At 43.2% G+C, this 14,473-nt stretch overlaps 1 protein-coding gene across 9 annotated transcripts in view; it reads right to left on the reverse strand.

Annotated features, from left to right (window-relative positions):
• clip2 (CAP-GLY domain containing linker protein 2) overlaps positions 1-14,473 on the reverse strand; it is a 99,920-nt gene that overhangs the window by 7,225 nt on the left and 78,222 nt on the right. For 8 of the 9 annotated variants that reach the window (XM_088615686.1, XM_088615689.1, XM_088615688.1 and 5 more), the window contains 7 exons: positions 6,934-7,058; positions 6,032-6,245; positions 5,202-5,399; positions 4,560-4,663; positions 3,691-3,751; positions 2,822-2,926; positions 19-966 (listed from right to left, as the gene is read on the reverse strand). In XM_088615686.1, coding sequence (XP_088471812.1) covers positions 19-966; positions 2,822-2,926; positions 3,691-3,751; positions 4,560-4,663; positions 5,202-5,399; positions 6,032-6,245; positions 6,934-7,058 — 1,755 coding nt within the window. The remainder of the gene's footprint in view (positions 1-18; positions 967-2,821; positions 2,927-3,690; positions 3,752-4,559; positions 4,664-5,201; positions 5,400-6,031; positions 6,246-6,933; positions 7,059-14,473) is intronic. The other variant, XM_088615693.1, reaches the window with a different exon arrangement.

Genomic DNA, 14,473 nt, shown 5'->3' on the forward strand with positions numbered 1-14,473 from the left:
TGGTCAATTCTGGCTTACATTGGCATCCTGAGGTGTGTGGTCTGCCTCCATGGCTTGTAGCTGGTTTTCAGCCACCCTCAGCTTCTCCTGTAATGTCCTCATGTCCTTCCTGCTCTGTACCTCAGCCTTCTGCAGGGTCTCATAGTCCACCATCTTCTTCTCGGCCAGTGAGACCTGCTCCTTGAGGAACTCTATGGCCTGGGCCTGCTCCTTGTACTCGCTGTGGAGTTTCTCCAGGTCACAGAGCTGGAGCTCAGCTTTCTTCAGCTTGTCGGTTGCCTCCTTCATCTCCAGCGCATGCTGCCCAGCTTTGGCCTCTGTCTGCCTCTTCCAGTTTTCGTTGCCTTCCTCCATCTCGTCCCGCACTTCCTGCAGTCTGGCCCGGAAGTCTTCCTTCTCCTTGACCAACACAGCCATCTCAATCTCATGTTTGGCCTTGAGGTTTTCCAGCTCCAGCTGATGTTCCATCTTCAGGCTTTCTAGGGCAGCCTTGAGCTCCACCATCTCCTTGTGCTGGCCACCTGTGCCGTCTGCAGTCAGGGAGACCTTCAGATCTTCAAGTGAACGCTGGTGGTCCAACACCAGGCTGTCCAGCTTGGACTTCCAGCTGTCCATCATCTCCATGTTTTCTCGGGTGGCCTGCTGAAGCTTCTGTTTCAGGTCGCTGATCTCCTGGACCTGCTTCCCTGAGGCCGTCTTCAGACGCTCGCCCTCCTTCTGGCTGGCGCTCAGGGCTGTCTCATATCTCTCCCGCAGCTGACTGCTCTCTCTGTGGTGCTCGCGGTCTGCCGCCAGGAGCTGCTCCCGCAGGAGGAAGGCCTCGGTGTTGACCCCCGGCCCCGGGTCTCCCGAATCAGCCAGGCCGGGGGTCCTCAGCCTCTGCTGGAGCTCCTCAACCTCCGCTTTTCGCAGAACCAACTCCTCCTCCAGCTGGAGGACCCGGCTCTTCTCCTCCACGGTGGTTTGCTGGGAATAAAGAAAACACGCATTACATGTGGGAAGGGGTTTGACATCAGAAAAGAGTGTCAAATCAAATGCATGTGTTTCCAAACAGTTGAGGAGTAGCAAAACTGCAAAACAAATCAGATGTATGCTCAGGTGCTTCATTTTAAATCAAAACATAACAAACACAGTTTTGAACCCTAAATACATATTAATTTTATGCTATGAGTTACAACAACCAAGACTGCCTATTGTTTTGTGCTAGAATAACTTACTAGGTTTTTGCAATATACTGAAAAATCAAGTATTTTTTCCCTACCAGGTTCTAACCAGGTTCGACCAGCAAGAACAGCATAGGAAAAAGCAAGTCACAAAGAAATAAGCGTTCTAGAAGCCAAGCAAGCCAGTCATGTTAACATAGCTCTTTCCAAGCAGGCAGTCAACACAGAGTGAAATACTGGATCTTCTTCCACAAAACCAGTGCAGAAGCATTTGAAACAAACCGAATGGTTGCTAAAAGAAAACCCATTCAGCATGAAGCCGGCTTGTACTACATGTGAGGGTAGGAAAGGTTTGTGGCAGAAGACGTGCAGTTGGAAATGGTAACAGAACAGATTTAAGAACTGACTTATCCTTCTGATATTTAGCATCCCTTTGACCAGACATGACAATAAGCTTTGTGACGTAACGTGTCAGCATGTTGACATGACGTAATGTGGTTTAAACAAGCGAAGTCAGAATTGGAGAAAAGACAGGAGAAAGGGGGGACAGCAGATTTACCTTATTTTTTTGTCCCAAACCTTGGATGGCTAATGAACAGCTCAGGTTCGTTAGCAAACAGAAGCAGTACTGCAGTTCCCAGCAATACAGACAATTCTGCAGGCTTCCAGTCCATAACACGCTCCTGCCTTGTAATAAATCTTTGTGATACTTGGTCAGATAACTTCTCTGTACAGTCATTACAGCAAGGATTCAGCCCAGCAAAGTTAGGATTCTAGGAATCTAGGGGAGTTTTAATTGGAAGAACTACTTGGAAGTAGTTATCTGCTAGGTTCTCTGTGGTCCTGGAATGTAAAAGGCACTGTCAAAAAGGCTGTAATTGAACTGTTTGTCTGCATTGTATTGCATGTGTTTTCTCCAAGGGTATGATGGTCTCAATCTGGAGCTACGATATGAAGGCCTGTGATGAATATGCCCATGAAACATGCCAAAGACTAATATTTCTTGGGAGCTTTTGTCTGGTCCATTACAATGCTAACATCTTTGTAATTCATAACTTGCAAACAGGCAGAAAAACTTGCATTCAAGACAAAGGCTTCCCAAAAAGTGTTCTGTTAAGATGAGCTTGGCAATCACTTAGGTCATTGTCAATGAAGTCAATGATTAATGTAGGAAAATCAGAGGCAATCAATAAAGAAATAATATGTGAACTGCCTTTTTAAAGACTGAAAAGTTTCAGCCTTTGTTGAGATGTACAGTACAAACAGGTTGGTGTGGTTTTCACCTTATTAAGTGAGAGCCTTCTCTCGGCGCAAATGGAAAATACTCCCGTACCCTCGCTAATTAAGAGGAAAAATAGAAAAGGGAAAACCAAAAATTGCTCAAGCCTCCTTTTAGACGGACATGATCCACGAGGAGTCCAACGTACTCTATAGGAGATATTTAGCATTGCAATGTGACTCCCTGTTATCAATATTCCAAACATCTGCAAACAGAAGTGAGGTGCAGGCTGAAGGTTGGAGATCAGGTTTTTGGAACAAGCCAGCAGCAAGCATGTGCAGTGGGCATGGAAGGCAAAATCCCCATTAAACAAAGTAAAACGGAAAGCAATCGAGCCAGCCCGTTTCTCAGCCAGGGCAGTGGGACTGCTTTGAGTTACCCTCTTTTCCTCTAATTCTTTCTGCAGTTTCTCAGCTTTTGACTTTTCGAGCTGCAGACTCTGCTCGAGCTGCCGTATGCGGGCATGCTCCAACTTCGTCTGAGTCTGGGGAGAGAGAGAGTGGGAGAGGCAGAGGAAGCAGAAAGAGGAGGACAGACAGGAAAGAGAGTCAGGCAAGAGAAGGAGGGGGACGCTGAAATCTGGAAGCCGTTTCATTAGCACTGATGACATCCACAGAAAGATACAGAACCCTTTGGATGCAATCTGGTTAGCATAGGCTAGACGAGGAACAATCTGTTCTACAAGAAGAAAGTCGTGACACACTGCTTACACTCAGCAGATTAATTTTTCAACAATGTATTACCAAGCAGAAATGTTAGTAGTAGATAACAGCTGATCTTTGACCTTCTGCTACAGTAAAAGATATTGCATGCGCATGGCTTGGCAGCAAAATGAAGCTCAATTACCACTATGATGATATGGAGATCTGTGGAGTTATCTGTTTAAATTCTGCATACATCGTGTAAGTAATAAATTATCAGTAAAGGAATGGAAAGAATATTAAAGTTAGCTGTTAAAGGGAAACACTGACCATAAAGTTCTCATCATACTGTGTGACGAAATGCTCTATCCACTACTTATATCTTGTGAGAACTGTAAATATTTGCCTTTTCATTTTAGGAAAGATCATTTCCATTAAAGAGAAGATATACACTAAAGGCAGATTACTGCTTGGTTTTAAAACAAGTACTTGCAAATAGCAGGATATCATATAATCTTCTCTCTGTCCAGCACAGGGGAAAGATCAGGTGAGGTTTGCAGATGCTGATGCTGAATCAGCCACACTGAATGGAAAAGGTTTCAAATACCTCTAGATCTCCCTTGGTGATGGACTCCTCTTCCACCCTGAACTGAAGATCCTCCACTTTCCTGCAATAACACAAGATCACCACCGGTAGTCAACAAAGAGCAGAGTACAGCTGCAGAGTTTGAAATCTAGGGCTGGCATTAAGTATGACCAGTCTGGCTCTTGCAAAACGTCTCTCAGCTTGTCTTGCAAAGCAGAGTCAACCTGATCTCCATTTCCCCAGCCTGCATGTCTGGAAGGCATTCAAAAGCTGAGCTTCGGAGTTTACTTTCAAAGAAGTAAACTACACAAATCACAATTATGAATAAACACAGATGTAAGTAAAAATATTTACATTTTGGGGGAACAAAGACATCCATCCATTAATTTTCTAACTGTTTCTTCCAATTCAGGGTTGCAGGATAGATGGAGCCTCTCAGCAAGCAATGCGTGCAAGGCAGGGCACACCCTGAACAGGACACCAGTCCATCACAGGGCAGACAGATACACACACGGACACACACACTTACACCAGGGGAAAATTTCCCAGAAGCCAATTAACCCCCTAGAATGTCTTTGGACTGTGGGAGGAAACCTGAGCACCTATAGGGAACCCAAACGAACTCCAAGAGAACATACAAACTCCAAGCAGACTGCACCCCAGGAACTGAACCCGGGGCCAGGCACTGTGAAACAGCAATGCTATCCACAGTGCCACCCGGTCGCCCATCGCACAGATATGAAATCGATGAATCACCAATAAAGTGTTTTTGCCATTGAGAAATGCAGCAATTTAACAACAAATACATTTGCATTCTCCTCAGCCTCTGTGGAAGTCCCCCAGGGTCCGAGTGAAGGTGTGTAAAAAAGGTTCTGTCTTTTCATTCTTACCTTTTTTCCTCTTCAAGCTGGTTGGCGAGCTCCACCTTTTCCTTCTGTGCACTGGCCAGTAGGGTGCGCACTTGTTGCAGGTTGGCTTCCGTCTCTGTGGCATACTGGGAGGGAAAGAGGAGAGATTTCATTTTGAGTAAAATGTTCCTGTCAACAAATCTCAGTAAACCCATGATTGTACACTGTTTTATTTCATAAACAATATCAATCCCAAAACGATTATATTTTTATTTTGTTTCACTACAGAAAGTACAGATTAACCACGTTGCTGTAGGGCAAAAACTGTCAGCTTAAAGAGGGACATTTTTTATTTACAAAGTCTATTTAAATAGCTCATTTCCTCTTGTTTCTGTTTTCCCTTCTTTGCTTTTTTTCTGTGGGAAATATTCCTTTTTATATTTTTGCATTGTTATGATTTTTGTTATGTTTTTATGTCCTGAAATAATTGTTATAAAAAACAGCACCAATTTAATTCCTGATGCTTTAATTTTTCTTTTAGCACTATGCGACATCCTGTATGCACAGATTGTGGTATTTTTTTACCCTGTGTTTCTTAAGGGTGAGAAATGAAGCTCTGTCATAAGCAAGTGCAAAGTCCTGAACCAAGAAGCTCCTTTGCAAAGTGTTCTGTAGTAGTTTTACCTGCTCATGCTGAGCTTTAAGCACGCTCAGTTCCTTCTCCACTTCGCAGATGTGGCTGGTTGCCTTGGCGACTTCAGCCCTCTCCAGATCCCTCTCAGCCAGAAGCTGCTCGATGTGCTGCTGTTTCTCCTTCAGTGCCTCCTGCAGGGCTGTGGTGCCTGAAATCTTGCGTGCGTAGCGGGAAGAGGTCTCCGTTAGCTGCAAACACAGGAACAGGAATTGGTATAACCCCCCAAAAAATCTGAATCAGTGCAATTTCAACAACATGTTAACCTGCCTGTGTTTGTCTAAAGATATTACTTACAGGAGAAAACGCCAGTTACCAGCATTGCATGGGTCTTTCTTTTTGCCATTAACATTGGTTCTTAGTCACAGTGAAGTGGTTTATTGTGAAAGAACCATAGAAGAGTGACAGAGAAATGACATGCAAGTAATCAGTAATTTAGATGCATTTCAATATGAAAACGATGAAAAATTATATTGAAGATAATTTAAAAAAACCCAATATCTTCCACATGAACACATTTAAGAGGCATGTCATATTAACTTAGATACAGCCAAGTGTCTTTAGTCCAGATGATTGTGCAGTAAGACTGGTGTTTTTGTAACAATATAAAAATGTAACCAGAGGCAGCCAGCGATGTTCCCTGTTCATTCTCCTCAGAAATCTTAGTGGTGTTCCTGATTAAATAACGGATGTGACTGACCTCCATGACCACTGCGATCACACCATTTTCCCTGAGGCCTACAGGCTGGCTCTCCCAGCTGTGGCAGACACAACCTCTGTCTCCCTGCTTAGTTAGAGACCTGAAGACACCCCCGTCCCTCACCAGTCCACTGCGGCTGGGCCTGCCGCCCACCGAGGAGGCCACGGAGCTGACAGAGCTGATGGAGGAGCTGCTGGGGCTGTGGGCCAGCGAGGACACCCCCATCGCCATGCGCTTGCTCTTCTTGGCCTTGGCTGGGCTGGTGGAGGGGAAGCCGATGCGGATCACCTTGTGGATGGGGGCGAAGAGGCCGAACTTGGGGGGGCACTGGAAGTACCTGGATAGACGGCACACACAATCACGGGGAAACGGGAGTCAGCATCGGTGGGTGGGGTTTCAGCCCCGATGAAAGTAGGCAGGACACAAAAATCACAGAACAGACACAAGAATGAGTCTCCAGTTCTTGTCTGAGGACTTACTTTTTCAAAGCTAGCTGCATATGTAAAACTGTGCAACTAAAGACCTATCCTAGATTTAAGCCTGGGAGCTCTCCAAGAGGGAGCACTGCAGGGGTAGGGTGGGGAATGGTTAGCCAGGGCTTTTCAGCAACGCCTGTGACAGTCCGGGGGGCTGGAGGCCTGTTAGAGATGTGCAGCTGTTCCAGCCAGCTCAAATTCTCCCGCCAGTCACTGAGGAGCTTGCACTGCACTAAGCAAAGCTGGTTCTGCAGGCGGGCGTGTTGGAGGAGCAGGTCTGTGGGTCTCACTCTCTCCCACACAGGTGCAGAAGCTGTTGCCAGAGAGCTGAATGTTAAAACAAGGGATGCTCACAAAAATGGGGTGGGTACTGTATATGATTACAACAAATCCATCCATCCAGGTTCTAACCACTTCATCCAATTCAGGGCTGCGGGGGAGCCGGAGCCTAACCTGGCAAGCAACAGGCGCAAGGCGGGGTCCACGCAGGGCAGGACATCAGTCCGTCGCAGATTCAAAACTAATAATAACAGAAAGAAAACACTGCACCTGGTTCCTGCCACTGCGCCGTCGTTCTTTCCCAAAGGCTCATCCAGCTCGACTCCACACCATTCCCCCTTGGCAAAGTCAGTCTCTCCCACATATCGCACCACACCTGTCTTCGTCCCTCCCACCTGCAGGGAAAGAGGGCCGTGAGGGCACCAGGAAAGAAAACAATCAGTCTCAGCATTTTTGTGTAGTGGCGCCCCTCATTCTGGCCCCAGGACCATGCTGTTTCATGAAATTCACATTAAATCCACATATACAGTGCCTTGCGAAAGTATTCGGCCCCCTTGAACTTTTTAACCTTTTGCCACATTTCAGGCTTCAAACATAAAGATATACATTTTTTATTTTATGTGAAGAATCACCAACAAGTGGGACACAATTGTGAAGTGGAACGAAATCTATTGGATTTTTGAAACTTTTTTAACTAATAAAAAAATGAAAAGTGGGGCGTGCAAAATTATTCGGCCCCCTTGCGTTAATACTTTGTAGAGCCACCTTTTGCTGCGATTACAGCTGCAAGTCGCTTGGGGTATGTCTCTATCAGTTTTGCACATCGAGAGACTGAAATTCTTGCCCATTCTTCCTTGCAAAACAGCTCGAGCTCAGTGAGGTTGGATGGAGAGCGTTTGTGAACAGCAGTTTTCAGCTCTTTCCACAGATTCTCGATTGGATTCAGGTCTGGACTTTGACTTGGCCATTCAAACACCTGGATACGTTTATTTGTGAACCATTCCTTTGTAGATTTTGCTGTATGTTTGGGATCATTGTCTTGTTGGAAGATAAATCTCCGTCCCAATTTCAGGTCTTTTGCAGACTCCAACAGGTTTTCATCCAGAATGGTCCTGTATTTGGCTGCATCCATCTTCCCCTCAATTTTAACCATCTTCCCTGTCCCTGCTGAAGAAAAGCAGGCCCAAACCATATTGCTGCCACCACCATGTTTGACAGTGGGGATGGTGTGTTGAGGGTGATGAGCTGTGTTGCTTTTACGCCAAACATATCGTTTTGCATTGTGGCCAAAACGTTCGATTTTGGTTTCATCTGACCAGAGCACCTTCTTCCACATGTTTGGGGTGTCTCCCAGGTGGCTTGTGGCAAACTTTAGACGAGACTTTTTATGGATATCTTTGAGAAATGGCTTTCTTCTTGCCACTCTTCCATAAAGGCCAGATTTGTGCAGTGTAAGACTGATTGTTGTCCTATGGACAGACTCTCCCACCTCAGCTGTAGTTCTCTGCAGTTCATCCAGAGTGATCATGGGCCTCTTGGCTGCATCTCTGATCAGTCTTCTCCTTGTCTGAGCTGAAAGTTTAGAGGGACGGCCAGGTCTTGGTAGATTTGCAGTGGTCTGATACTCCTTCCATTTCAAGATGATCGCTTGCACAGTGCTCCTTGGGATGTTTGAAGCTTGGGAAATCTTTTTGTATCCAAATCCGGCTTTAAACTTCTCCACAACAGTATTACGGACCTGCCTGGTGTGTTCCTTGGTCTTCATGATGCTCTCTGCGCTTTCAACAGAACCTTGAGACTATCACAGAGCAGGTGCATTTATACAGAGACTTGATTACACACAGGTGGATTCTATTTATCACCATCAGTCATTTAGGACAACATTGGATCATTCAGAGATCCTCGCTGAACTTCTGGAGTGAGTTTGCTGCACTGAAAGTAAAGGGGCCGAATAATTTGGCACGCCCCACTTTTCATTTTTTTATTAGTTAAAAAAGTTTCAAAAATCCAATAGATTTCGTTCCACTTCACAATTGTGTCCCACTTGTTGGTGATTCTTCACATAAAATAAAAAAATTATATCTTTATGTTTGAAGCCTGAAATGTGGCAAAAGGTTGAAAAGTTCAAGGGGGCCGAATACTTTCGCAAGGCACTGTATATATAAAACAATCATTACTACAAATCTGCTTTGCATTCAATTTCGTAGTTCAAAAGACATGTATACAACCTTAGACTTAAATGAGAATATGAACTCCTGTGTTAGTTCTATTACATGTCCACCAGTAAATATCCAGTGAATTATCATCTCTTGATTTGTAATCCTATGGCCATCATCTTTAGGAAACAACAGTGAAACGAAATATAAGAATCTAAAGACCTCCCTGAAAGTTTAAAAGAAATATAATAGTCCAGATTTAATCTGTGAACATTTTATTTGCACATTGCAGTATCTAGTTACACTAGTCATACCAGTGGTGAAAAACACACACCAGCCAACACTGCTTTGGTGTCAGACGAGCTCAGATTATTCAGCATCAAGTTATTCAGAGTTTTTGGTCACATGAGAGATGTCTTTTCTTTCCCATTTGTGACTTCATCATCCATTCATGCATACAAAGCAGACAAATGTGAAACAGCCTCGCGTATGCGCTTGTCCGATTCCAGGCACAGGAATTAAGATATTCCTTGAACAATCACACATGAGATTTGAATACGTTTTCAAGAACTAAGATGATGATCTAGATTCTAGAATACTTTGTGGAAATCCCAGCTGTCACCTATGTGGCTGTCTGCTGTTAAAAAGCACAGACCTTAAAAGCTTTCACAGGTAAGCTAGCAAAATTTGAAGACTGCCTTTAAAAAAATCACTTTCAGTTCAAACACCTCATTAATGTTGGTTTACAAGGCATGTGTAGATTCTAAGGCATGACATACAGTTGACAGCAATTCACACTTCACCATGTTAACAAGATTTTTGTCTGTGTTTAATATCAAAGCAGGTAGCTTGTTCCAGCAGAAAGTCACCTGGGACAGGGGGGTGGGATAGGAAAGCAGTAACCAATCGGTATGACAAGAACCTTCCACAGGCCTCCTGTTCATGGGAAGGTTGTTGCAGAGCTGTGATTTAGACAATATCTCCAAGCTGATAAAAAAGCAGTAAAAACAGTGACTGAACAACAAGATGCTTCCATGACCTTACCATGATTCGCACTCTAGAAAGTACAGAAGCACATTGCTGCCACAACAGACAAAATATTGCATGTACTGTATTACCTCATAATTGCAAGACTACATTATCTCATACTTTCTGTGATAACCACACAATAGCACAATTGTCATACAATACCTACATTATCATTAAAAGACCTTCAGTCTTAAGCAGTTAAAAGGATATATGTGAGAGTCCTCACGGCTTTAATGATTATGTTCTCATTAGGTACAAACTGTAACATTTCAGTATGAATAAACCCCAGTCGAAGGCACATCCATTCCAATTCTGCAGTGCTGGACATTGTTATAAACACTAAACGCTGAGCTGAGCTCTCAGTACATTCCAGGTGCTGTCATTGTGCAATGCAATAGGTTGTTCATATGCTCAATTGATCATTGGCATCTCATAATTACGAGATAATGAATTTCCGTGATAATTTTGTAGTAATTGCATAATATCACATGAAATATTTTTGTTCCCTGATGGCAGGTATCTGCTTCCAGAAGCTAAGAAACTACCAATAATGCAAGCTGGCATTTGCCGCAATTGATGAGCAATCTCCAGGAACTGGGAGGACCAGCGAATGACACATTACTAGTGATGACATCGTCATCCTGGGAGGCTTATAACACCATGGCTAACTCTTCCACGGTACTGTTGTGGTTATGTCATCTGGCACTGGACATACAGTGGTTTCCAGATGGCGAGCCCTTACAGGAAGGGAAAGTGAAGGGCAGGGGTAAGCTGTTCATAAGAGCCCAGTGGTAAAAATAGCCTGCAGATCACCCTGATGTCACTGAGAGTCTGTTTCCAGCTGTGCCTCTCAGGCAAGTCCGATTCCAGGCACAGGTTTATTACTGTGGATTTCATAGGATCCCTTTTGTTAGCAGTCAGACATACTTAGGAAGCTCTGAAGATAAATTTCAAGTATATCCAATCATTTTCAAACCTCTGTTTTCAATGCAGGGTCACAGGGGAGCTGGAGCCTACAGGCACAAGGAAGGATACAGCCTGGATGGAAGGCAGTTCATCACAGAGCTCACACAGACACAGACATTCACACTCACACCTGGGCAATTTTCCCTGAACACAATTAACCAGTTAACTGACTAACAGACCAGTGTGTTTTTGTGTGAGGAAACCAGGAATAAACTCACATGAACATGTGGAGAACGTACAGTACAAACTCCACGAAGACAGCATGCCAGATCCAGAATTTAACCCAGGGCCCCAGAAGTGCAAGGCAGCAATGCTGACAATACCGCCTCCCACTTTTAGTTCATTTAAACAAAAACAAAAAGACTTTGGGAAGGGCTCTAACCTGATGTGGACACTGGCCAAGAAAGCAAGGCTGAACCTTCCCTGAGCTACATTAATGTCAAGGTGACACAGAGAGTACTGCAAAATAATTGACAACATTCTGGAAGGAAATCCTGAATTCAGAAAATGAATAAATAACATCAAATAAAGGTTGTACACTGCTGAATTCCTTTTATCAAAGTCGATGACAACTCTACTGATACAGTCTGATACAGCAATGTGAGTTATTTGAGACTATGGAAATAAGCTTGCATGGTAGCAAAGCGGATGTTAAGACTTAAAAGGCCATTTTATGTTGCATAAGACTTAAGCGGTTTAATATCAGGTTGTGAGCTCTGTGCATGGAGCTCAGATCTCTGTATTTCAGGCCTTTTATTTATGAACATGACATTAGAGAAACAAAACTTAACAGAAAACAGGTCATGAATAATTTAATAGAAAGTGATCACAACATATAGCATCTTTTCTGATAACATCCCCACTGTTTTTTTTTAATTTATTACTGTTGCTTTACTATTGCTGTCACCTTCTCCCTTTCCTCAATAAAACTCAAGATAAAGCCTCCATTGTCTGCACATTACACATGACATACAATACTTTTCATCAGGTCAAGTTTGCGCTATTGCTAGGTCTCTCCCAGCAGATTGTAGCTTGTGCTGATATTTTTATTAATATATCCTGACCCACAAATCACCAGTTAACAGGAGATGAACGTTTCCCCTAAGGGTCTGAAAGTATTTCCTTCTCCTGCTGCAAATAATCTTAATACAAAATCCTTGACACTCCTAAAAATACTGAGAAGTAAGCAAAACACAAAATATTCGGCAGTGTAGAAAGGGTTTAAAAGGCTCGTTGGAGCAGACACTTGCCATTAGCTTCTGAACCACTGCTGAGCAGACATATCAAAGACACTTCAGATGAGAGGTGATTCTAAGTTGGACTGGATTAGATATGATGGCTGCTGACAAAGTGACATGCCCTGAGAGTGGTTTTTCTTCACTTCTCAAATGCTGATTAAAACCAAACCGAAGAAGCAATCAGGCCTGTGGAAGTAATCAGTTTAGCTTCCTTGCTGGCTGCTGCCTGGCTCTCACTTGTGGAGGTGACCTTAGTTCTCTCAGCTAGAGCTTAAATCCAAACCTGTAAAAAGTGAGAAGGACTGTATTGTAAAAATAACAATACAAGTATTATAAACTGTCACTGAAATCCCAATGCCTACAATATCTCTGGGTATTAGTTGTAACTCTATACACTGGCATGACACATGGAAAATACTGTCAACCAGGTTATATTATTTGTAATCGCATATTGCAAATAATATGTCTAGAGTGGTGCCAGCATTCTGGGTTACCCAGTGCCTTTCCCTCCAGTTTCCTATGGTTTACAGCTATGCCAGTAACTGGTATGATTGTGTGATAACTTGGGTCTTTCCTGTCTCAGAATATTTAAGTCTCTTGTCAGGCTTTGGTGAATCAGCTTCAATCAAATGGTTTGGTGAGCACAGTCAGTTCCACATGCTCACTACCTGGTTCAAAAAGAGTAATCTATTCTAATAGTTCAGGTGGGTGCCTGCGTCAGCATGCATAGGCTGCAAAGGAACAAGTAATAGGTTCATTGCATGCTGAAAAGAGAAGAAAGAAAACACAACTTTCCGGCTGTGGAGCCTTCTTCACCCGATTCTAATGCCTGGAATATAATTTCCTCCTGTTTCTCCATGATCATAGCTTTCTATGTACAATAGAAGGACAATTGTATATGAGAATGTATAAAATGCTCTCGTAGGAATATCCTTGTGGATTCCACTTAGACAACTAGCAAAATCTTAAAAACCAATCGGTGACTTGGAATATACATCACAGCCCTTCTCCCCCACATCCACCTTAGATCAACAGATCTGACACTGTTCAGTGATTTGCGGTCAGGGAGCTCTGGGTACTGTAAGTCTTAGCTTCATCCTGTTTACTGTCTGTCAGCGTGATTGAGGAGAACTGGGCAAAGGGACACTCAGCAGAATCCCCTACAAATTACACAAATGCACTTCAGTGGAAGTTGTTTTTTGCTGTATCTCAGAGTTTGTTGCAGAGAAAAAACAAAGCAGAGCTTACATTTCCTCTGCCAGAATATGCCACAACTGCACAGAAATGATTCTCATAAAGATATAACATGCTTCTCATAAAGATATTAGTGCTGTACTAAGATCTTCATGCTGTACGTTATCTAACAGTAAACCCCTCTGACCTGGGAGAAAGCTCTGTTGAAAAAAAACTCTGATTGAACTGATTGAAGACAAGTATTTAAACCCTAAAGCATTTTAAATGCAGCAAAGATGTCTAAAAGTTCTAAATTGATGATATGGTTGCTGGTAATGCTCCAACCGGCAGACAGAAGATTATACCAGATGATCAAGTAAAATGACTTATGGGGTTAATTTACTGTACACGTTCTGTACACATACTGTACACTCACAGTAAACAAGACTACACCACATAAGGTAAAGTGTTACTTTCAGTGCATAATCTGAAATTTTTATTATTATCTATCCATATATTTTATTCATGACAGGGTTGTGGGGGGGAGCTGGAGCCTATTCTGACAGTCCAGAAGCAAATAAACCTGGCGGGATGTCTTTGGATTGCAGGATGAAACACCAGGAGGAAACCCACATGAACGCAGGGAGAACATGCAAACTCCACGCAGATAAACAAGGAAATACACCCAGCATCCCAGCGCTGGGAGGCACCACTGCGCCACCATGCCACCCAATTATTATTAGTATTTAAAAAATCTTTAGGTAAAGATACACTTTGAGGAAAGTTGGTGCAGCAGCAAGCTTTTCATTTTCACAGAAACAATGCCTTGGAAACAGGAAACATCAACCACTTTCTCGCATCCTCAGCCAAAGTCCGTCATTTTAAATAATACCGTGGCCACCTCACTTCTTTGGCACACCCTTAATGCTCCATCCCAAAACAAAACATTCCAATAACTACAGCAAGACAGGGCAAGGAGCAGGGCTTGTAAAAGGTTTTGCACTACAGTCCTCAGTAAAATTAGTAAATATCAATTTGGCAGTGTACTGCTTGCAGTTTTGTTTAATTAGTGGGTAAAAGATGGAATGCATTCATTGTAACTAGTCAGATGTGCAGTAAATGCAGAAAAATGCCTGTCTTTGTGGGCTGTGTGTGTAATTTTTGCATTGTGATTCCTCCTTAATATCCTAAAAGAGAAAATGTAATTGCTAGGCTTATTTTAGAACACAAAAGCAATACTTGAGGTTC

The sequence above is a fragment of the Lepisosteus platostomus genome, chromosome 22, assembly GCF_059453375.1.
Source record: "Lepisosteus platostomus isolate fLepPlt1 chromosome 22, fLepPlt1.hap1, whole genome shotgun sequence".
NCBI lineage: Eukaryota > Metazoa > Chordata > Actinopteri > Semionotiformes > Lepisosteidae > Lepisosteus > Lepisosteus platostomus.